At 45.3% G+C, this 24,625-nt stretch overlaps 1 protein-coding gene across 2 annotated transcripts; it reads right to left on the bottom strand.

Moving 5' to 3' along the window:
* Positions 1-9,450: 9,450 nt before the first annotated feature.
* Positions 9,451-23,068, bottom strand: LOC142569057 (uncharacterized). 2 transcript variants are annotated; one of them, XM_075678569.1, is made up of 4 exons: positions 23,009-23,068; positions 21,615-21,701; positions 15,268-15,481; positions 9,451-9,647 (listed from the first exon to the last, which is right to left on the bottom strand). In XM_075678569.1, exons 2-4 carry the CDS (start codon positions 21,654-21,656, stop codon positions 9,472-9,474), a joined length of 432 nt encoding a protein of 143 aa, XP_075534684.1. In that variant the 5' UTR covers positions 21,657-21,701; positions 23,009-23,068; the 3' UTR covers positions 9,451-9,471. The 2 variants fall into 2 exon arrangements, with proteins under 2 accessions (XP_075534684.1, XP_075534683.1); XM_075678568.1 differs by lacking the exon at positions 23,009-23,068 and adding an exon at positions 22,420-22,895.
* Positions 23,069-24,625: the final 1,557 nt, after the last annotated feature.

Below are 24,625 nucleotides of genomic sequence, written 5' to 3'. Positions count from 1 at the left end.
CTGCGTCCGCGTCTACCAAAAGATGCATGTGCATGCTTAAAACGCGTTTTGGCACAAATCCATGTGCGGGTGCTAAAAAGAGCAGCATCGGCATGCTTTTCACGTCGTTTGGTAGAAATCCACGTGCGCGTTCTGCCAAAAGCACCATTTGCATGCATATCGTGTGGTTTTGCAGAAAACTGCGTCCGCGTCTACCAAAAGATGCATGTGCATGCTTAAAACGCGTTTTGGCACAAATCCATGTGCGGTTGCTAAAAAGAGCAGCATCGGCATGCTTTTCACGTCGTTTGGTAGAAATCCACGTGCGCGTTCTGCCAAAAGCACCATTTGCATGCATATCGTGTGGCTTTGCAGAAAACTGCGTCCGCGTCTACCAAAAGATGCATGTGCATGCTTAAAACGCGTTTTGGCAGAAATCCATGTGCGGGTGCTAAAAAGAGCAGCATCGGCATGCTTTTCACGTCGTTTGGTAGAAATCCACGTGCGCGTTCTGCCAAAAGCACCATTTGCATGCATATCGTGTGGTTTTGCAGAAAACTGTGTCCGCGTCTACCAAAAGATGCATGTGAATGCTGAAACCGCGTTTTGGCACAAATCCATCTGCGGTTGCTAAAAAGAGCAGCATCGGCATGCTTTTCACGTCGTTTGGTAGAAATCCACGTGCGCGTTCAGCCAAAAGCACCATTTGCATGCATATCGTGTGGCTTTGCAGAAAACTGCGTCCGCGTCTACCAAAAGATGCATGTGCATGCTTAAAACGCGTTTTGGCACAAATCCATGTGCGGGTGCTAAAAAGAGCAGCATCGGCATGCTTTTCCCGTCGTTTGGTAGAAATCCACGTGCGCGTTCTACCAAAAGCACCATTTGCATGCATATCGTGTGGTTTTGCAGAAAACTGCGTCCGCGTCTACCAAAAGATGCATGTGCATGCTTAAAACGCGTTTTGGCACAAATCCATGTGCGGGTGCTAAAAAAAGCAGCATCGGCATGCTTTTCACGTCGTTTGGTAGAAATCCACGTGCGCTTTCTGCCAAAAGCACCATTTGCAGGCATATCGTGTGGTTTTGCAGAAAACTGCGTCCGCGTCTACCAAAAGATGCATGTGCATGCTTAAAACGCGTTTTGGCACAAATCCACGTGCGGGTGCTAAAAAGAGCAGCATCGGCATGCTTTTGACGTCGTTTGGTAGAAATCTACGTGCGCGTTCTGCCAAAAGCACCATTTGCATGCATATCGTGTGGTTTTGCAGAAAACTGCGTCCGCGTCTACCAAAAGATGCATGTGCATGCTTAAAACGCGTTTTGGCACAAATCCATGTGCGGGTGCTAAAAAGAGCAGCATCGGCATGCTTTTCACGTCGTTTGTAGAAATCCACGTGCGCGTTCTGCCAAAAGCACCATTTGCATGCATATCGTGTGGTTTTGCAGAAAACTGCGTCAGCGTCTACCAAAAGATGCATGTGCATGCTTAAAACGCGTTTTGGCACAAAACAATGTGCGGGTGCTAAAAAGAGCAGCATCGGCATGCTTTTAACGTCGTTTGGGAGAAATCCACGTGCGCGTTCTGCCAAAAGCACCATTTGCATGCATATCGTGTGGTTTTGCAGAAAACTGCGTCCGCGTCTACCAAAAGATGCATGTGCATGCTTAAAACGCGTTTTGGCACAAATCCATGTGCGGGTGCTAAAAAGAGCAGCATCGGCATGCTTTTCACGTCGTTTGGTAGAAATCCACGTGCGCGTTCTGCCAAAAGCCCCATTTGCATGCATATCGTGTGGTTTTGCAGAAAACTGCGTCCGCGTCTACCAAAAGATACATGTGCATGCTTAAAACGCGTTTTGGCACAAATCCATGTGCGGGTGCTAAAAGAGCAGCATCGGCATGCTTTTCACTTCTTTTGGTAGAAATCCACGTGCGCGTTCTGCCGAAAGCACCATTTGCATGCATATCGTGTGGTTTTGCAGAAAACTGCGTCCGCGTCTACCAAAAGATGCATGTGCATGCTTAAAACGCGTTTTGGCACAAATCCATGTGCGCGTGCTAAAAAGAGCAGCATCGGCATGCTTTTCACATCGTTTGGTAGAAATCCACGTGCGCGTTCTGCCAAAAGCACCATTTGCATGCATATCGTGTGGTTTTCCAGAAAACTGCGTCCGCGTCTACCAAAAGATGCATGTGCATGCTTAAAACGCGTTTTGGCACAAATCCACGTGCGGGTGCTAAAAAGAGCAGCATCGGCATGCTTTTGACGTCGTTTGGTAGAAATCCACGTGCGCGTTCTGCCAAAAGCACCATTTGCATGCACATCGTGTGGTTTTGCAGAAAACTGCGTCCGCGTCTACCAAAAGATGCATGTGCATGCTTAAAACGCGTTTTGGCACAAATCCATGTGCGGGTGCTAAAAAGAGCAGCATCGGCATGCTTTTCACGTCGTTTGGTAGAAATCCACGTGCGCGTTCTGCCAAAAGCCCCATTTGCATGCATATCGTGTGGTTTTGCAGAAAACTGCGTCCGCGTCTACCAAAAGATGCATGTGCATGCTTAAAACGCGTTTTGGCACAAATCCATGTGCGGGTGCTAAAAGAGCAGCATCGGCATGCTTTTCACTTCTTTTGGTAGAAATCCACGTGCGCGTTCTGCCAAAAGCACCATTTGCATGCATATCGTGTGGTTTTGCAGAAAACTGCGTCCGCGTCTACCAAAAGATGCATGTGCATGCTTAAAACGCGTTTTGGCACAAATCCATGTGCGGGTGCTAAAAAGAGCAGCATCGGCATGCTTTTCACATCGTTTGGTAGAAATCCACGTGCGCGTTCTGCCAAAAGCACCATTTGCATGCATATCGTGTGGTTTTGCAGAAAACTGCGTCCGCGTCTACCAAAAGATGCATGTGCATGCTTAAAACGCGTTTTGGCACAAATCCACGTGCGGGTGCTAAAAAGAGCAGCATCGGCATGCTTTTGACGTCGTTTGGTAGAAATCCACGTGCGCGTTCTGCCAAAAGCACCATTTGCATGCACATCGTGTGGTTTTGCAGAAAACTGCGTCCGCGTCTACCAAAAGATGCATGTGCATGCTTAAAACGCGTTTTGGCACAAATCCACGTGCGGGTGCTAAAAGGAGCAGCATCGGCATGCTTTTGACGTCGTTTGGTAGAAATCCACGTGCGCGTTCTGCCAAAAGCACCATTTGCATGCATATCGTGTGGTTTTGCAGAAAACTGCGTCCGCGTCTACCAAAAGATGCATGTGCATGCTTAAAACGCGTTTTGGCACAAATCCATGTGCGGGTGCTAAAAAGAGCAGCATCGGCATGCTTTTCACGTCGTTTGGTAGAAATCCACGTGCGCCTTCTGCCAAAAGCACCATTTTCATGCATATCGTGTGGTTTTGCAGAAAACTGCGTCCGCGTCTACCAAAAGATGCATGTGCATGCTTAAAACGCATTTTGGCACAAATCCATGTGCGGGTGCTAAAAAGAGCAGCATCGGCATGCTTTTCACGTCGTTTGGTAGAAATCCACGTGCGCGTTCTGCCAAAAGCACCATTTGCATGCATATCGTGTGGTTTTGCAGAAAACTGCGTCCGCGTCTACCAAAAGATGCATGTGCATGCTTAAAACGCGTTTTGGCACAAATCCATGTGCGGTTGCTAAAAAGAGCAGCATCGGCATGCTTTTCACGTCGTATGTAGAAATCCACGTGCGCGTTCTGCCAAAAGCACCATTTGCATGCATATCGTGTGGTTTTGCAGAAAACTGCGTCGGCGTCTACCAAAAGATGCATGTGCATGCTTAAAACGCGTTTTGGCACAAATCCATGTGCGGGTGCTAAAAAGAGCAGCATCGGCATGCTTTTCACGTCGTTTGGCAGAAATCCACGTGCGCGTTCTGCCAAAAGCACCATTTGCATGCATATCGTGTGGTTTTGCAGAAAACTGCGTCCGCGTCTACCAAAAGATGCATGTGCATGCTTAAAACGCGTTTTGGCACAAATTCATGTGCGGGTGCTAAAAAGAGCAGCATCGGCATGCTTTTCACGTCGTTTGGTAGAAATCCACGTGCGCGTTCTGCCAAAAGCCCCATTTGCATGCATATCGTGTGGTTTTGCAGAAAACTGCGTCCGCGTCTACCAAAAGATGCATGTGCATGCTTAAAACGCGTTTTGGCACAAATCCATGTGCGGGTGCTAAAAGAGCAGCATCGGCATGCTTTTCACTTCTTTTGGTAGAAATCCACGTGCGCGTTCTGCCAAAAGCACCATTTGCATGCATATCGTGTGGTTTTGCAGAAAACTGCGTCCGCGTCTACCAAAAGATGCATGTGCATGCTTAAAACGCGTTTTGGCACAAATCCATGTGCGGGTGCTAAAAAGAGCAGCATCGGCATGCTTTTCACATCGTTTGGTAGAAATCCACGCGCGCGTTCTGCCAAAGCACCATTTGCATGCATATCGTGTGGTTTTGCAGAAAACTGCGTCCGCGTCTACCAAAAGATGCATGTGCATGCTTAAAACGCGTTTTGGCGCAAATCCACGTGCGGGTGCTAAAAAGAGCAGCATCGGCATGCTTTTGACGTCGTTTGGTAGAAATCCACGTGCGCGTTCTGCCAAAAGCACCATTTGCATGCACATCGTGTGGTTTTGCAGAAAACTGCGTCCGCGTCTACCAAAAGATGCATGTGCATGCTTAAAACGCGTTTTGGCACAAATCCATGTGCGGGTGCTAAAAAGAGCAGCATCGGCATGCTTTTCACGTCGTTTGGTAGAAATCCACGTGCGCGTTCTGCCAAAAGCCCCATTTGCATGCATATCGTGTGGTTTTGCAGAAAACTGCGTCCGCGTCTACCAAAAGATGCATGTGCATGCTTAAAACGCGTTTTGGCACACATCCATGTGCGGGTGCTAAAAGAGCAGCATCGGCATGCTTTTCACTTCTTTTGGTAGAAATCCACGTGCGCGTTCTGCCAAAAGCACCATTTGCATGCATATCGTGTGGTTTTGCAGAAAACTGCGTCCGCGTCTACCAAAAGATGCATGTGCATGCTTAAAACGCGTTTTGGCACAAATCCATGTGCGGGTGCTAAAAAGAGCAGCATCGGCATGCTTTTCACATCGTTTGGTAGAAATCCACGTGCGCGTTCTGCCAAAAGCACCATTTGCATGCATATCGTGTGGTTTTGCAGAAAACTGCGTCCGCGTCTACCAAAAGATGCATGTGCATGCTTAAAACGCGTTTTGGCACAAATCCACGTGCGGGTGCTAAAAAGAGCAGCATCGGCATGCTTTTGACGTCGTTTGGTAGAAATCCACGTGCGCGTTCTGCCAAAAGCACCATTTGCATGCACATCGTGTGGTTTTGCAGAAAACTGCGTCCGCGTCTACCAAAAGATGCATGTGCATGCTTAAAACGCGTTTTGGCACAAATCCACGTGCGGGTGCTAAAAAGAGCAGCATCGGCATGCTTTTGACGTCGTTTGGTAGAAATCCACGTGCGCGTTCTGGCAAAAGCACCATTTGCATGCATATCGTGTGGTTTTGCAGAAAACTGCGTCCGCGTCTACCAAAAGATGCATGTGCATGCTTAAAACGCGTTTTGGCACAAATCCATGTGCGGGCGCCAAAAAGAGCAGCATCGGCATGCTTTTCACGTCGTTTGGTAGAAATCCACGTGCGCGTTCTGCCAAAAGCACCATTTTCATGCATATCGTGTGGTTTTGCAGAAAACTGCGTCCGCGTCTACCAAAAGATGCATGTGCATGCTTAAAACGTGTTTTGGCACAAATCCATGTGCGGGTGCTAAAAAGAGCAGCATCGGCATGCTTTTCACGTCGTTTGGTGGAAATCCACGTGCGCGTTCTGCCAAAAGCACCATTTGCATGCATATCGTGTGGTTTTGCAGAAAACTGCGTCCGCGTCTACCAAAATATGCATGTGCATGCTTAAAACGCGTTTTGGCACAAATCCATGTGCGGGTGCTAAAAAGAGCAGCATCGGCATGCTTTTCACGTCGTTTGGTAGAAATCCACGTGCGCCTTCTGCCAAAAGCACCATTTTCATGCATATAGTGTGGTTTTGCTTGCAGAAAACTGCATCCGCGTCTACCAAAAGATGCATGTGCATGCTTAAAACGCGTTTTGGCACAAATCCATGTGCGGGTGCTAAAAAGAGCAGCATCGGCATGCTTTTCACGTCGTTTGGTAGAAATCCACGTGCGCGTTCTGCCAAAAGCACCATTTGCATGGATATCGTGTGGTTTTGCAGAAAACTGCGTCCGCGTCTACCAAAAGATGCATGTGCATGCTTAAAACGCGTTTTGCCACAAATCCATGTGCGGGTGCTAAAAAGAGCAGCATCGGCATGCTTTTCACGTCGTTTGGTAGAAATCCACGTGCGCGTTCTGCCAAAAGCACCATTTGCATGCATATCGTGTGGTTTCGCAGAAAACTGCGTCCGCGTCTACCAAAAGATGCATGTGCATGCTTAAAACGCGTTTTGGCACAAATCCATGTGCGGGTGCTAAAAAGAGCAGCATCGGCATGCTTTTCACGTCGTTTGGTAGAAATCCACGTGCGCGTTCTGCCAAAAGCACCATTTGCATGCATATCGTGTGGTTTTGCAGAAAACTGCGTCCGCGTCTACCAAAAGATGCATGTGCATGCTTAAAACGCGTTTTGGCACAAATCCATGTGCGGGTGCTAAAAAGAGCAGCATCGGCATGCTTTTCACGTCGTTTGGTAGAAATCCACGTGCGCGTTCTGCCAAAAGCACCATTTGCATGCATATCGTGTGGTTTTGCAGAAAACTGCGTCCGCGTCTACCAAAAGATGCATGTGCATGCTTAAAACGCGTTTTGGCACAAATCCATGTGCGGGTGCTAAAAAGAGCAGCATCGGCATGCTTTTCACGTCGTTTGGTAGAAATCCACGTGCGCGTTCTGCCAAAAGCACCATTTGCATGCATATCTTGTGGCTTTGCAGAAAACTGCGTCCGCGTCTACCAAAAGATGCATGTGCATGCTTAAAACGCGTTTTGGCACAAATCCATGTGCGGGTGCTAAAAAGAGCAGCATCGGCATGCTTTTCAAGTCGTTTGGTAGAAATCCACGTGCGCGTTCTGCCAAAAGCACCATTTGCATGCATATCGTGTGGTTTTGCAGAAAACTGTGTCCGCGTCTACCAAAAGATGCATGTGAATGCTGAAACCGCGTTTTGGCACAAATCCATGTGCGGTTGCTAAAAAGAGCAGCATCGGCATGCTTTTCACGTCGTTTGGTAGAAATCCACGTGCGCGTTCTGCCAAAAGCACCATTTGCATGCATATCGTGTGGCTTTGCAGAAAACTGCGTCCGCGTCTACCAAAAGATGCATGTGCATGCTTAAAACGCGTTTTGGCACAAATCCATGTGCGGGTGCTAAAAAGAGCAGCATCGGCATGCTTTTCACGTCGTTTGGTAGAAATCCACGTGCGCGTTCTGCCAAAAGCACCATTTGCTTGCATATCGTGTGGTTTTGCAGAAAACTGTGTCCGCGTCTACCAAAAGATGCATGTGAATGCTGAAACCGCGTTTTGGCACAAATCCATGTGCGGTTGCTAAAAAGAGCAGCATCGGCATGCTTTTCACGTCGTTTGGTAGAAATCCACGTGCGCGTTCTGCCAAAAGCACCATTTGCATGCATATCGTGTGGTTTTGCAGAAAACTGCGTCCGCGTCTACCAAAAGATGCATGTGCATGCTTAAAACGCGTTTTGGCACAAATCCATGTGCGGGTGCTAAAAGAGCAGCATCGGCATGCTTTTCACGTCGTTTGGTAGAAATCCACGTGCGCGTTCTGCCAAAAGCACCATTTGCATGCATATCGTGTGGTTTTGCAGAAAACTGCGTCCGCGTCTACCAAAAGATGCATGTGCATGCTTAAAACGCGTTTTGGCACAAATCCATGTGCGGGTGCTAAAAAGAACAGCATCGGCATGCTTTTCACATCGTTTGGTAGAAATCCACGTGCGCGTTCTGCCAAAAGCACCATTTGCATGCATATCGTGTGGTTTTGCATAAAACTGCGTCCGCGTCTAGCAAAAGGTGCATGTGCATGCTTAAAACGCGTTTTGGCACAAATCTATGTGCGGGTGCTAAAAAGAGCAGCATCGGCATGCTTTTCACGTCGTTTGGTAGAAATCCACGTGCGCGTTCTGCCTAAAGCACCATTTGCATGCATATCGTGTGGTTTAGTAGCAAACTGCGTCCGCGTCTACCAAAAGATTCATGTGCATGCTTAAAACGCGTTTTGGCACAAAACAATGTGCGGGTGCTAAAAAGAGCAGCATCGGCATGCTTTTCACGTCGTTTGGTAGAAATCCACGTGCGCGTTCTGCCAAAAGCACCATTTGCATGCATATCGTGTGGTTTTGCAGAAAACTGCGTCCGCGTCTACCAAAAGATGCATGTGCATGCTTAAAACGCGTTTTGCCACAAATCCATGTGCGGGTGCTATAAAGAGCAGCATCGGCATGCTTTTCACGTCGTTTGGTAGAAATCCACGTGCGCGTTCTGCCAAAAGCACCATTTGCATGCATATCGTGTGGTTTTGCAGAAAACTGCATCCGCGTCTACCAAAAGATGCATGTGCATGCTTAAAACGCGTTTTGGCACAAATCCATGTGCGGGTGCTAAAAAGAGCAGCATCGGCATGCTTTTCACGTCGTTTGGTAGAAATCCACGTGCGCGTTCTGCCAAAAGCACCATTTGCATGGATATCGTGTGGTTTTGCAGAAAACTGCGTCCGCGTCTACCAAAAGATGCATGTGCATGCTTAAAACGCGTTTTGCCACAAATCCATGTGCGGGTGCTAAAAAGAGCAGCATCGGCATGCTTTTCACGTCGTTTGGTAGAAATCCACGTGCGCGTTCTGCCAAAAGCACCATTTGCATGCATATCGTGTGGTTTTACAGAAAACTGCGTCCGCGTCTACCAAAAGATGCATGCCCTATTGAAAATTTGCCCGATGCTGGGCATAGTGGAATCCATCATCCATCATCATGGTGGATTATGGTAGTGGGTGGCATGCTGGGTGACGGGTGGCATGGTGGGTGCTGGGTGACATGGTGGGTGCTGGGTGACATGGTGGGTGACGGGTGGCACGGTGGGTGCTGGGCGGCATGGTGGTTGCTGGGCACGGCGGGTGCTGGGCAGCATGGTGGTTGCTGGGCACAGTGGGTGCTGGGCGGCACGGTGGGTGATGGGTGGCACGGTGGGCACTGGGTTGGATATCATCGTGGGCGCAGCACGTCAAAGGCAAGTTGTGTGATGAATTGAAGGAGCAGCCATTGCCATTCGGAAGCTCATGACGGGTTATCTTTATGTGATGTTGAGTCTTGTGAAGTGTACAGTCTGTATATACATGTTGCCAAGATGCGGCTATTTTCATGCCATAACAAATCAATATGTAAAGCACCATACTACGTAGCATATCATCACACTTTATTGAAAAAGCATCACTGGACTTGTACTATATTTACTTTTCCACTCGCTTGCTCTGGCGTCCTGCTTGTGTAAAAGAGAGCTCCAAAGGTGCTTTCGCAGGGAAGCAAGGTGGTTCTCCGGATGTGGTGCAGGCGGCATCATTGGATGGTCACTTATGTATTTCGCCAGGCAGTCTAAAAGGAGAGTGCAATAAATATATAAGTAAATTGTTTTCCAATGATTTCTAGCAATAAGTGAATGAAGGAAATCTGCTCTAATCACTTCAAAAAAAGTTTAAGATAACAAAATGCAGCAAATGTCACACACAAACATGCTACCCAGGACGCAAGCCAGCACAGGTTTATTTGCAGTGAGAATGCATACACATGCATCACATTGTTTTGCAGATTTACATGGAATTTTTGTATGTTTTTTGCCAAAGCCACGCCTCTTCTCATCTGGAGGTTGGCTTAACTGCAAAATTTAGACACATGGGAGCTGTACTCAAAGCCTTATGGGGTGGATATTTGGCTTCTGATTTTGCATAATTTGTCTCCTCTTCAACCACCCAAATTCCTGTCAAATTCAGAGAGCCACAATTTGGCTACACTGTAACGCATGCAGGGGAGCTGCAAGGTGCAAGCTGTCTGATTTGTCCATTCTATCATTTGTTAGCTTTACTTGTTGCTCGTGCAGTTGGTGAGGAAGTCGTAACTTTAGCATTTGCCATATAGGCATAAAAGATTTCATGTAAAAGCTGTATAATGGCTGGCTTGCAAGCTTTATTTAGCTGCAAATGATGGCAACTAATGTTTTAAAGTGAAGCTTTTTTTGCCTCTTCTCCCAACATTACGGGCGCTGCAGCTGCTATGGTCTTGTCATGCGTGCCGTTGGATTTCTTGCAACATTACTAGATGGCGCTCACCTCTGCACATCCTGACCGGCGCTGCTGCCCCAGCATTTCACCGTTAGTGTGTATTGCACGTGCTGTGCTGGTTTTAATTTCTATGCGAGAAAAATGCAGCTGCTGGGCTGTGATAGTGTAAACATTAGAATCGTCCTTAGTCTGAAGAGAGCGCTTTGAGCTGGAATCTCAACAGTGTGTTGGCCATGTATGTAGAAGGAGCCCATTAACAGGCGCCAGCAAGGCGTGCACTCGACGTCGAGGACACCCCGACTTGAAAGAAGTGTCACACAGAACAGGAGCGTCTTCGCTACGCAGTGAAATGTAGTGCAGACCGCGAATTTATGTATACATTGTATACATACAATTACAATAGCTAATTGAAGTATGCACAGCCTCATAATTCAATTAAAGTTTAATATTTCTGCCATGATGCGGTGCGCCATGTGAGGCAATGACAACGCCCCATTCCTTCTCAGAGATTATGAACAATGACTCGCAACAACGCCTCAAGCAAACACATCTCCCTGTGTGTTCTGTGGGCTATGCAGACAAACAGAAGTGGTGCATGCAAGGTAATGCTTAACATCAACTCGCCACTTTCGTATTGGACTAAACACTGAAAAAATTACAAACTTGCCACTAACATCACCGTTAATTATTGTCAATCAAAGCAAACAATGTGTGCTTCATGTACATCAATTCTCACAGTGCATGGGATCTGCCATTTTTTTTCTACTTTTCAATCTCCATATTGCTACTTTGCTAAGGTAACCTACATCTTCAATGTAAAAAAAGCCCAAAGAAGCATCTTAACGTAATACAGAGCAATGTTTCATGCTCGTCTGTTTAAAAAAACATATTTATGTAGGAAATGAAATCTTCGGCAGAGTGTTGATGCGACTACAAGAGTACCTGGTACTTTGATCCATAAAACAATTGAATCTTGGCAGAAGAATGCCAGTTACAGCCACACTATACAGTCCTTTCTAATCCAGGCTGGCGGAAAGCGCTGGAATTCCGCATGATGCCCAGCACCTTGCTTTTCTTGGCACCGACAAGAGGCATGAAAATTTTAGGATGCTTTGCGTAGAACAAGATCAGCTATGCAGATCAGAGCGTACATGCGACTAATGTTCGAGGTGCTTTCTTTGTGTAGCAGTTCTTTCCTCATTCTTATGCTTAAATAAAATGAGATCACTGAAAGTATGCCGAAAGTGCTGACAGGCCATGTCTTACAAACTTCAATAATCAGAACATCTAAAATCAAGAAAGCGGCTGACAAATGGAATAGCACACAGTGGTATGAAGGTTATAAACATGGATGAGGTGCCTCAGAAAGGCTGACCAACTTTTGAGCTATTTTAGTCAAAAGTGGCCTGGTCAGCCTTGCCATGTTAGTTTTAAAGGACTAGTAGGGTGACATCACGTGCAGTTGTTGTCAGTGGCAGCTGGTTGTAAAGGGAGAGACTTTAAAGAGAATGAGCGCTGTCGTCTGAAGTCTGTAAGCATGGTTCCTAAGACGAGGGCACAAGACCGTGAGAATAGGAAGGCGGCGAGAAAAGAAACAAAAGAAAAGGAGAAAGAAAGAGATGCCAAGAGGCAAAAAAAGAAAGACAAGAAAAAGAAGGGCATGGGAGCGTGTTAAGGAAGTGAGGGGTTAGGGAGCATTCAGGAGTGTCATTGGCGGCATCTTTCTGCCGTTTTAGAAGAACTGGTCAGGCGGTCAGTGTGCGAGTAACAAAAAAGACCCCAAAAGATATCAGTTGAAAGAATGACTTGAGTAGCGTAGCAGCAACGCGTCGGGTAATGTTGAAGAAATTAAGATGGCGACAAGGAGTCTGGGATGCAATGTATGTGGTAGCTGGCAGGCAGAGGCATGGTGTTTTAGGGATGTCAGCCTCAGTAGCTCAACGCAGGTGTCGTCACAGTGGTATATAGAGCTGGTGATACCCTGTGTGACTGATGCGCAGAAAAACGTATCCTGGCATCTGGGATTTTTGATTGTGGTGGTGAGGGTGTTCAAAAAATATGATAGAAAATAGACAAAAGGGGGAACTGAAAGTGGAATAACAAATAGGAGGGTTACATGAGCAAAAGCGGGCGGAGGCAGGTGTACATGGCAAAAGGGGTCATACAGTTGATATAAACATTAAAACACGAAAGAATATATTAAATTGAGTAGTAAGTAGGTAAAAATTAGAAACGGTGGAATAGGTGAGGTTAAGAATTAAGTTTAGCTGGTGGCACAATGTGTTTTGCGCCTTGGTTGATGACATGAGGCTTTCCGATTTAAGTTACAGCTTTAAAGTTTTTAAAGATTCTAAGTTGCTGTGTTAAATTGATTCCTATTGGATGTAGGCATTTAAACTTGTGTATGAGGTATGATTCCAGATATTTCCTCTAGCGAGGTGAGCGGAAATTTGTAGTCTATGGAGCCTTGCTTTGTCACATATGACATGTTCATTGAAGTGGCTGGCTACTCCTTTAGGTAAATTGTTTTGTATCTGCGCGGTGACCGTCCAGTCTTTTATGATTTTTTTGTCCTGTCTCACCTATGTATTATTTGCTACAAGTGGCACATTCTAGACAGTAGACTACATTGCTTGATGTGCAGATGAAACTCGAAGTTATGTTGTTTGAGTAATTTGATGCTGTACTTATTACTGTAGTAGTAGATTAAATATGTTTGCATGTAGAGCACCCGGGCGGCCACAGGGACTGGTTCCTAACTTCGTTGTTTTTAGTTTGGCACATACAAGAATATCCTTAATATTATAGTGTTGCATCTCAAGACTACTCTGGGCAGGGCGGGAAAAATTTTGTTTCTGGTTGCTGGTGAGAATTGGGTAGTATGTATTGAGGATGTTGTTCATGTTTGGGAGTGTGAGGATTTAGTAGTAAGAAGAGGCGCTGTTCTTGTGATTCTAGGGTGGGGCTTGAGCACGTCGGCTCAGTCAAGTTTGGTTGCATCGGTGCAGGCTTTCTGAAGGGCACTCTTTCGGTGGTTCCCGTTTGATAGGGTTTCTTTAGGGTGATCAAGTCTATCTATGTAGTCTTGGTTTTCAACACACATGTGACGTAGCCATGTGCTTGGCCTTTAAAGATGCCTTCTTTGCAATGTGGCTTGATGGTGACTTGTATATTCTAGGTACTGTTGTTTGTCAAAAGGTTTCCATACAGCATTGTCATTAGTGTCCCAGTGTCAATGTATATTGTTTAGTCCAGAAAGTTTATGCGCTCCACTGAAGATTTTGATGCGAATTTTATTGTTGGCTGAAAAGAATTTAGAAATCCTACATATTTATCTAGGCTGTCTTGACCATGTCACCATATTATGAATATGTCGTCTATGTATCGTAGGTATGTGTGGGGCCTGTCAGTGCAGCGCAATAGGAAGTCTGTAGAATCCCCATAAATATGTTCGCATAAATATGTTTTCCCATGTACATCTGCTTCCGCCCGCTTTTGCTCATGCCACCCTCTTATTTGTTATTCCAGTTTCAGTTCAACCCCATATTTGTCTGTTCTTTATTCTATTTTTTCGAAACACCCTCACCAACATATTCTAAAATCCCAGGCGCCAGGATACCTTCTTCGGTGCCTCAGCCACACAGGGTATCGCCACTTCTGCATACCGCTGTGACGACACCTACGTTGAGCTACTGGGACTAACGTCCCTAGAAAGACCGTGCCGCTGCCTTCCAGCTACCCTATGCACTGCATTCCAGACTCCTTGCTGCCATCTTAACTCCTTCTAAATTATCCGACGCATTGCTGCTATGCTACTCAAGTCATTCTTTCAACTAATGTCTTTTCGGGTTGTTTTTGTTACTCGAGCACTGACCGCCACACCGGCTCCTTTAAAGCCACAAGAACATGCTGCCAAAGACACCCCTGAATGCTCCCTAACCTCTTGCTTCCCTAACACCTTCCTATGCCCTTCTTTTTCTTTTCTTGTTCTTTCTTTCCCTCTTGGTCTCTTTTTTTCTCCTTTTCTCCCCGCCTTCCCACTCGCACTATTGTTCCTACGTCTTAGGAATCATGCTTACAGACATCAGGTGACCGCGCTCATTCTCCTTCAAGTCTCTCCCTTTACAACCAGCCACTCCCGACAACTGCATGTGACGTCACTCTACTAACACTTTAAAACCAACATGCCGAGGATGACGAGGCAGCCTTTGAGAAGATAGGTCCTCCTAACGAAACGTTGGCCACCCTTTCCGAGGCACTTTATCCCTGTTTATAACTTTTACATCCCAATAATCAGAATAGTGTTTTGAAATTGCATGGCTGTGAATGCTGCAGATTGTAAAGCAGCACATCAGTTGACCACAGTCAACACTTTGGACGGCAGTAGTTTAAAAAGCTTCTTTTAGACCATACAATTTGCCAAGCTGTGTCGGAACCCAATTTTCTTGAGAAGCATTATTTCAAAAAAGTGAAATGAAAGCTGCAGCGTGAAAAGCTACAATAACGCATGCCAAGTCTACATTAGAAATTTCAAAGACAATGAGGTGCTTAAATGTTCACTTCTGTTAAGACAATGCAAGCGGTGAATGCAAGCTATCAAGGCCCTGTCAAAATTAACCGCTCGTGTAGCCACCCGACTTTCTTGATTGTTTTTAATTCAAACTGATTATGGGGGAAACTTTGTGGGCGATTTTCGCCGGAAACCCATATCCCGAAATTATCTTGTGCTGTTTTTCATACCCACAGAGACATTTAAATTGTGTGTCGAGACACAGTGCAGTGCATACAGCAGAAGAAAAAGATATAATATATAGGCACTTGCCTCATTCTTGCTTTGGCATTTCTTGTCGCTCTGTATACATCATGTAATGCTAACTCTTTCAGATAACTTGTAGATATGCAGTTATGTTTCTCAAATGAGGTGACTGTTGACTTACTCTTCAAAGCAGCCACTTTCTCCGGTGTTGCCGGAAGCTTCCAAGATGCGCGGCACATTGTCCGGCAGGCCTGTCCAGTCAGGCTGCTTTCACCTGCTTGCACTGGTGTCCACAGGTGCCATGCCACCTCTAATGGGCACTTTCCGTCAGAAGCAGACTTGAATATGTAATGCCACTTGTTGAGTGGCATCACAAATCCCACACCAATCTGTACCTGCAATAGATATGAAGTGTTTTTTTCCTGAGCAGTATTCTTAACACTAAAACGCAATTGTATAAAACAATATGATATAGGTTAATTAGATCCGTCAATTTCTGATGCAACTCTATAATTTCCTATTTCTGCCCCTCGAACAAGTTTAAAAAAAACTGGGGTTAAACCCAACCTCACCAAGAAATTCATTTTTGTGTAAAGGATTAAACTAATAAAATTTTCCCATTTTAAGGGCAGCAAACACTCATATTTCGTACAGTCTAACCTTGCAATAATGAAATTAACAGAGAAAGCGAAACAATTGATTCAAATAGGCGCACCGCCATGCAGAGAACAGTGCAAGAACGAGTGACGTCAAGGCCTCCAAGATTGCAGTGTCACACGGAGAACAGTGCAGCACGTTACCTAGAGACCTACGCGCGCCAGTCTCCAAAATCCACCACCATCACACACTACATGGCCTTGTTCTAAAGAACATTGGAGACATGCCTTGAAAGTAAGATTACCCTTGCATGGTTGAAAACAAGTGAATTCCCTTGTGGGCTCTGAAAACCACTCGCACCACTCACTGATCTCAGCAGTTATATTTTCGTCATGACTAAACTGCAGCGACGAATGCGCCAAGTCCCGTCACTACTTCAAACTTCAGAACTCAGTGTGCACGCTCCTTTTACTGCGACCAGGTTTGAAATGTTTGTTGTAACAGTACAGCGCTAGTACAGCGGCAGCGGAATTCTCTTTAGGGACAATTGCACCTTCTACATCTTTTTGTAGGTTTTTGCGCAATATGTGCGTTGCTGTTTTTTGTCATTAAGCCCTTCAGTTGATGTCTAGCGCCCATTCAGACTGTGTCTCTTTGTGTGTGTGTGTGCCCTTGCACTTGTCATGATGTCCAAGTTCAGCTACCACCAACTAGAACTAACTTTTGCATTAATCAGAAGTACATATTAGCACGCTTTATAAAAAGCCAAAGGATTAGCACTATGCTGACCGGAAATGAGAAATGGTAAGAATATTCTGGCTGAAAACAACATTTCATGTTTATCAACACTGACGGGCAAGTAATTAAGAAAGTTGGTGTACGTTAATGTTTACCTTTTGAGTGATACAAGGGACAAAAAGAAGACAACAAGACACAAAAGCTACCAATTCAACATTATATTTGGTGCAAAAATTTAAGATAATATTTATACTGCGTATGCCCTTGCACTGCACAAGCGATCTTTTAAGACAAAGGGCACAAGTTGCAATACAAATGTACAAAATGATGATAAACAGTACTTGCATAAAAATAGAACAAATAAGCACAGAGTGATCACTATTCCGTGTCATTTAGAGAGTATTCCTCTTTGTAATGCAATCATAATGAGCACTGGCTGACAGATGTCCCTCTTTTTTAAATGGTATACCTCAGTGATATTGTTGATCAATCGGTTGCCTTAAGTAAACAAAAGAGATGAACAATCTAAATCTGGCGTACATCACCAGTTGTGTCAATGCATTGTCAAGTGGGACGAGCATGCTTGTCCCTTGAGTGAATAATGGTGCTCTCCTGGGCACATGCTTATACAGCGGCCAGTCTGCCCCATGTACAAGACCGTCTATTCTTAGTACGAAGATGGTGCAGAGTGGCCGAACTCCGCGGATTGCCAGCGCGCATTGCATGGCTGTGCAACGGAGCTAAGCAGCGCAGGCGCACAGGGGCTTAGAGGTGGGACTTCATGTCATGTGTCATCCGCTAAAGCATGGCGTGCTCCCGCACTTTAGCAGATGACACGAAGCTCCACATCCCCCCTGCGCCATGCACGCTGGCACTCCGCGGGGCGTGGTCACGCTGAGTCGTGTTCGTGCCAAGAGTTGACGACCCTGTGCATTTGACCAAACATACACATGAACAGAGGCATAGAATACACTACTAATGACGGACACAAGACATATTTAGTGGTAATTTATACAAATATCCTTTGCCTGGACGCCTTTCTCAATGCGCTTGTGGAATGCTATGCACACATATTTCGAGAGAAAAAATAAAGTAGGCAGGTATGCCGCACAGTCCACAAGTGAACTGAGAAAAGCGAGCAGGCAAGCGAGGTACGCTTGGTTAAACATACCACGAAATATGTATAGTGTGTGTTAGGGGCAGTGTACTGCATTCCAATGTTAGGAAGCTGACAGGCCAGGAACTAAATATGTACCAAAGAAATCACCACATTTTACTGAGAAGACCGGCATGCTCGTCTGACTTGGCCATGCATTGCCGCGATTGGGCTTTAGGCCAGATTAAATTAGTTTATCTGTTTCCACCCACGGTGAAAAATTGACAAGAGAAATCAGAGAGGCATACCACAAGACGTGTGAGCAAGCCCCCATTATGAATGCATGAAAAAAGGCGTCCTTTCTAGATGACAAGGGATAGAAATTAGTCTGACTATTCACCTTTTTTTACGCAAATACTGTTTATTGTGATTTTTTGCCTTTGTATTACAACTCACATTTTCCTTCTGAAGGAACTTGTGCACAATATAAGCACACATTCAGTGTTATTTTTATTCCTTCTATCAAAATATTCAGTCATCACTGGTCATGTTGTATGGTCTCCCTTCCTTCACTGTGTAAATTTTGTCCTCAAGTTATATGAACTGACTGGCAAACTCAAAACGACACTACAAATTTCACCTAGAGGATACGGCTGGTTCTCAGAAAATGCACCAATACGGCGACAGGTGTCTGTTGGCACACTGTAGCAATAATGGGTGGAAGCTACCTTTGACATTGCTGCAATACATCAGTTGTCACATGGCTACAACCTTTAAGAAACAACAGAAATGTAAGTGCACAGCAAAAACAAGCAGGTTCATCAACCACAAATTTGACTTCAGCAGCCAGAACATAAGACAGTTTCATGTAGCTAAAGCATTAGCTAATATGTGGAAAATACATGCACAAGCACCCTTAGCTTGAGATACCTGCATACCAACATAAAACCATGAGTTGCAGTGCATATGATGCTTGTTCTTGACACTAGTATTTTGTGAAAAATACTTTTTGGATTACGTACCATGCTTTCAATTCATTTGCCCAGTAATCAAAGGCTTTTGACAGCATTACACTTTGTACTTGCTAGTTGAAAATATTCTCACGTGAACAGCACCAAGCAGAATAAATAGAAGACTGCCCACTGTGCTAACCAAATATGTGGAGAGACCCAAAGTAATAGAATTATTTCTGGACCGCTGTAGACTTAGAGCTTGTTGGCTGATAGTCACTATTAAAATTACACCACTGCCAAGCAGATGTTCTGTGTGGTGCTGTTGAAATCAAGTTCACTTGATGAGCAACATAGCAATAACCAGCAAATGCTTTAGCAATAGCGAGCAGGCAATCTTGCATGTGCAAAACTGCATGCTTATTTAATGATAGTGCATCAATAGACTGAACTATGTACCAACTATGTGGTCTATGCAGTATAGACAAAGTCGAAAACGATGCAACTGGACACAGACTCTGCCACAATGCCTACTTGCATGAATGGGTATAGCTTAAGAAGAATATAAATAAATGTAGAGAAAGAAAGCAAGCTTACTAGAAAACTCTTCACTGCTGTAGTACTTACAGCACAGTGAATACTGGCCTTCATTTACCATTTAAAGAAATTCAAGCTCGTGTCTATTGTTCTGGGAACTTGAGAAATAATTGTGAAAAAATGGAGAAGGTTGGGCTAGTTGGCGTTGACACAGCTCCTGTGACATAGTTACTAGCACAAACAAGGCGTACGGAATAAAGGTCGGACTAGCCAAAGCGGTAGACTTCAACTGACAAGCTTTATTCAGAAGAAACATGCAAACAGGCCACCGCATGCTCAGTTAATGTGGAGACAGATGCATAAACGAATGTGCCACATAGGGGATAACGAAATGCACATAGAAGCTGATAAGCATCCACAAGAAGCCATTACAAAGCATTCACCAGATTTTTCTGAAGACAACACTTATTTATTAGCTGGTACCAGTGATGGAGTGCTTATGCATTCATCAGCAGCTTTCGAAATGCAAAACACCTCAAACATTTCCCTATATAACTGCCTGGCAAACTGACTGAGCACTTGTGTGCTATGAAAACATGGGGAGCACTTATGGGTACTTTAACAGTGATCAGCCAAGTAGCCAGCGCCTGTGAGAGCATTTACAGCATTCCGGTACTCCCCAAGCCACTCATTCAGGCACCTGTTTGTTCAATATACCACTTTCCACAGGGAAGTGCAATGTAGCATACCACCACTACATTTCAGTTAACAAAGCAGGTGACATGCTCCTTAGTGCATGTACTTTGACGCCCGGCAATGTTTACCAACTTGCATATTCTTGTGAGCATTAGCGGTGCTGAAAAAATGCCTACGCCAAACTTGTTCGCCACCTTTCTTCTAGGCGGTGGGACACCCTGTGTATGTATGGCAGAGCTGCACGGCTACCACTGGGACATGCGTTACTGCACGTCCAGTGGGCAATGTGGTAGTGCTAATGACTTTCTTGTTGTGCTGGCTTTGCTGTTAAAAACATTGTGGGTGTTTTCGAACAGTGTTCAGTAGGACTCAAGTTCACACATGAGTTGCCAGAAGATGATCACCTGCAATCATTCGATATTCGTATAATTTGAAATCATACTTTCCTTATTATATATACTCTCTTAGGAAAACGAAGCCCTTGCTCGACTACCGTTTGGCATACTCCATGTTAAAGGATGCATAGCTCCTAGCTGCCCGAGAGCTGTTCTGGTTAAATCTTGTGCACCAGGTTTCCTGCAGCGCTCAGCAACAAGCGAGTCATTTATGTAGGGCCAGGTATCTCGATAACACTTTGGTGTCAACTACTGGGAGCCTCATTAAAGAGGTAAAAACAGATCTGGCAGCTGCTCGGTGCAATAACGCACGTGCCAGTGGGCGCCCTGTGGCTGCGCCATCTGTACATGGGGTGTCCCAACACCTAAACAATGTGGCAAACCAGTGCAGTGTAGGTGTTTTCTTCAGCGCCACTAGAGCTCGCAAGAATGTGCAGGTTGGTAAGCAACGCCGCGAATCAGGGTACATGCACTAAGGAGCATGTCACCCACTTTTTTAACTGCAATGTGGGGGTGGTATACAAGATTTCACTTCCCTGTAGAAAGTGCTGTATTGGACAAAAGGGCAGGTTCTTGAATGAGAGGCTTAGGGAGCACCGGAACGCTGTAAACACTCTAGCAGGCACTGCCCATTTGGCTGACCACTGCCGAAGATGTGCTCGTAAATGCTACCTGTGTTTTCAAAACAAGCAAGTGCTCAGACGGTTTGGCAGGCAGTTAGATAAGGAAATATTTGGTGTTTGGCATTTCAAAGGCTAATGATAAATGTGTAAGCACTCCTTCACTGGAACTCACTGATAAAGGAGTGTTTGTTGTACCTTGAGAAGAACCTGCTGAATGCTTTGTAATGGTTTGTTGTGGGCAGTATTGGCTTTGTTGCGCATTTGGTTTCCTCCCATGTGGAACATTTATTTATGCATCTGTCTGCAGATATTTTTGAGCATAAGGTGGGGCCTCATTGCGTGTTTTCTGAATAAAGCTTGTAAGTTAAAGTCTAGTGCACTGTCTTGTCCAACTTTTTTCAATTAGTCTTGTTCGTGCAAGTAAACCTCACAATAATTTAATACCAATGTTAAACAATGGTAAGCATGCTGCATGCTTAGACCTGTGATATATTTGGCCCATTACAGTTTTAATCCTTACGTGTGCAGAAACTGCACAAGCGTGTAGCCTAAACGAAAAAAAAAGTGGATATAAAAGGTGTAACACAGGAAAGTTTCAAATCAATAAAACAAAATAACAAGAGGTAGATATAATGTGTACTAAGCAAAATAAAATGTAACGTGCAGCCAAGTGATTGATGCAAGAAAAAATAAACCTCAAGACATGTGAGGTCTAGTTTTAAAGTGAACAAGGTAATGTGTACATAATGTCTACAGACACAAATAAGCAGCAAGTTGAATAAAGTTGAGCAGATATTTAGCCTATTTAGTAAGCACTGCTGAGTAATATGTCCATAAACTTATTGACGAATGATACCGAGATCCTACTTTTGCAAACACATACACTTCAGTCATACCTGACCAGGCCATCCGATTACACACAGTGCTGCTGCAGCCATAGCTCCTCCCTGACGTGGACACTGTTGTTGGTCACGGCCTTGCCCCTGCAAGATAGGTTCTCTGTTAACTTATAGCAGTGGCACTTTAAAGAAGTCGTTGTGAACACATGCAAGGAGCACAGAAAAAGTCACAAAAACAATGTTTGCACCACTGCAGGGTGGGAACAGAGCACAAAGTCAAAGTTACTGATGAATATTGTGATAGTAGGGACCTCTTCATGACAATAAAATTTTTAAGACCTACAGCTACAGTACATTACAAACAAATGTTTGTTTACGTAACAATTCATTTTTTTTTCTATCAGTTAAGCAACTTTCCCTTGTCATCTCTAGTTATGTCAAAGTTATGTCAAAACACCTTGTCTCAAAACGTAAGCTGTAGTAGTAGCAAGCCGTAATTGCTTAAATTTTTTTGCCCGAACCCTATGAGGGAGATTTTGTGCGCGACGGCTTTGAGCGAGAAAACGGGCCGTCGCGCGAACATATCGCTCGTTCTTTGTCGCCTGGTTCTGGAAATCTAGAATTCGTCGCTCGTCGCCCAGAAGTGCTATGAGCGAACAGACAATAGCGCGAAGCCGGAATCGTACATCAGTCGAGTACTACCGCTTGTTGCACGGAACAAGCAAACGACTATTTTGATACGTGCAAGGTTAAGAACCTACTGCAAGACTTTAAAGAAATGTTTTACGCTGCTCCTTTGAGTAAAACACAGCAAACTAAATTAGTAAAGCACACTTTTGGCGCGTATTTGCTGCCCTCATACCGGCAACACCGGGGAGACGGCTCTCAATGTCGTCGCTCGCATAGGGTACGACTTGTACGGAACGAGCTAGCGCGACACCCATCTACATCGCGTCTCTGTCGCGCGCAAGACCGCTCGCATGGGGTACGACTTGTAGGGAACGAGCGAGCGCGACAACCATCTACATCGCGTCGCTGTCGCGCGCAAGATCACTTGCATGGTGTTTATACTTTTTCCCAATAACTGCTCACAAACCGACAACCGCGTAAACAGACATTATTTTCAACCTCGAAGCATAAGTAAGAGAGGAAACGTCATTGCAGTAAGAATAGGTAAAGAGGCAGATGAGTCTTTATTATCCAACTTTAGCAGAAAAGTGGCAGCTCGCGCAAATGAGGACTGTTGCCGAACCTAATCCCTCTCACCGGAAGGAAGCGCTCACCAAGACTTTCAATTTAGCATTAAGCCAATAAACTTGCGCAAGCAAATTATGTCAACCAACGCTCAGCAAGCATCGGCACAGTCAATGTCGTCGCGGGAGTTCGATTTCTTACGCTCGCAAGGCACTCTAGGCACACACGAGAAGCAAGCACAGCATGCGTGTACTCACCTTTTAAATGGTACGATGCGGTCAAAAAGCGCCCTCCAAGTTGCCGGAGCTGCAAAGTTATTCCGCATACATGCAGTTGCGTAGTGGACGACCTGCGGAACGCTAATAATGCGCATCATTTCTTTGCGGCGCCAACCGAACTCTCCACAACCACCACGGACAAAGGGAACGCACTCCATGGCATGAAAATCGTTGGTCCACGTTTGCCTGGCGCACCACGCATACCGCGAGTTTGCAGCGAGACACAAGCTATCTTCTGGCACTTTTGTGCACGCGAACTATGTCACAATTCATTACAGCAAACGCAAAAACACGATCAAACAAACACATCGGAGCAACTCGTACGACCGACAGCACATGTAAACAAGAGAACAAGATTGGTGGATGGATACTATGAGCAAGCACTTTGAAACGGGGTGGTGGGTGGCGCCACCTGTGAAATTGGGAGTTTGGTTGGCCTCCGCTATGACTAAAATAATAACCAGCACACACTCGCTTTGTGCCTTGTTGCGCCCAACTGCATATAGATGTTGCAATACATAAACAACCATCGCACAGTTTATATTATCCGCTATACTTTAGCGCAGAAAGAAATTCTATGACGTGTTTTCGATTTCGAGGAGCTTCCGTCGCATGCGGGCAGTAAAAAGATGGCCTTCGAGATTCGCATATGCCATTCTTAGGAAGCCTTCTCTGGGCTGTAATTTGAAGAAATATATATAAAAAGGTTTAGTAAACAAGAAAAAAAAAGGTGTGGAAAGTGAGGGGGTGGAGCCCCTAGCCCAGAACTCCACTGGCTTGTGCGGTCCGCCGTGCCTGGTCGAGGCTGGCGAGCCAAGTCTCCCATTGCTCCCTTCCGGAAAGTTTGCCGCCTACTTCCAGCTGTTTTGAAGCCCATCCATGCCCACCCACGACGCCTTGCGCTACTGCCCGTGCAACCTGCGCCGTCACTTCGTTTTAAACGACTTGTTGCTTTCGTCACCCTCTACTGTAGCAATAGAAATTGTTGACATGATCTCGGAGGTACACGTCTAGTGTGCGATGTTTCCGTGCGCGTTGTAACTTATTCAGTCAGAAAGCATCAAATCTACGAGAATTAATCGCTCGTGTGGCGCGGGTTACACCGTGTCATCCGCATTGCTTTCGTTTTGGTGTGGTGAATGTGTGCGTATTGCGCTCCTGTCGTGCATGCCTTCTGTATTTATCGTGCGGCGCACGAATATTCCTGGAAAAAACCGCATGTCTCTGCCGCGTGAATGTGTCCTATGTGGTGGTGCCAAAAATGTGCGGCGGTGTACAATATGTTCACAGCCAATTGAAGTGCTACCTTGCATTCCAGCGAATAGACGCGGCTGCTTATGCACGGTTTTATTCAGTGTTTCTTCATTAGCTTTGTGATTTACTTGCGTCTGCGATAGAATCCACAAGGTACCCCAGTTGAAGAAGACAGCAGGAATTCATGTCGCAACTAGAGAAATTTCTGTTGTACGACAGAAGTTCCTCACGTTTCCGTAGTTGACAGACATTCCTGACGTTACGACAGAAATTCTGATGTCGCAACAGAAGCATTCTGTCGCGAAGACCAAGATCTCTGAAGTCGCAACAGAAACGTTCTGT

Source organism: Dermacentor variabilis, unplaced genomic scaffold (genome assembly GCF_050947875.1).
Source record: "Dermacentor variabilis isolate Ectoservices unplaced genomic scaffold, ASM5094787v1 scaffold_437, whole genome shotgun sequence".
Classification (NCBI taxonomy): Eukaryota; Metazoa; Arthropoda; class Arachnida; order Ixodida; family Ixodidae; genus Dermacentor; species Dermacentor variabilis.
This window is presented reverse-complemented; position numbering and strand designations above follow the sequence as displayed.

Bases quoted from the DNA above. Each gene is read 5' to 3' on its own strand.
- LOC142569057 (XM_075678568.1), bottom strand. From the start codon at position 22,461: ATGCGAGCGACGACATTGAGAGCCGTCTCCCCGGTGTTGCCG. The intron at 21,702-22,419 runs GTATGAGGGCAG...CCTATCTTGCAG, and splicing joins CCGTCTCCCCGGTGTTGCCG to GGGCAAGGCCGTGACCAACA. The intron at 15,482-21,614 runs GTATGACTGAAG...TATCTATTGCAG, and splicing joins TAATCGGATGGCCTGGTCAG to GTACAGATTGGTGTGGGATT.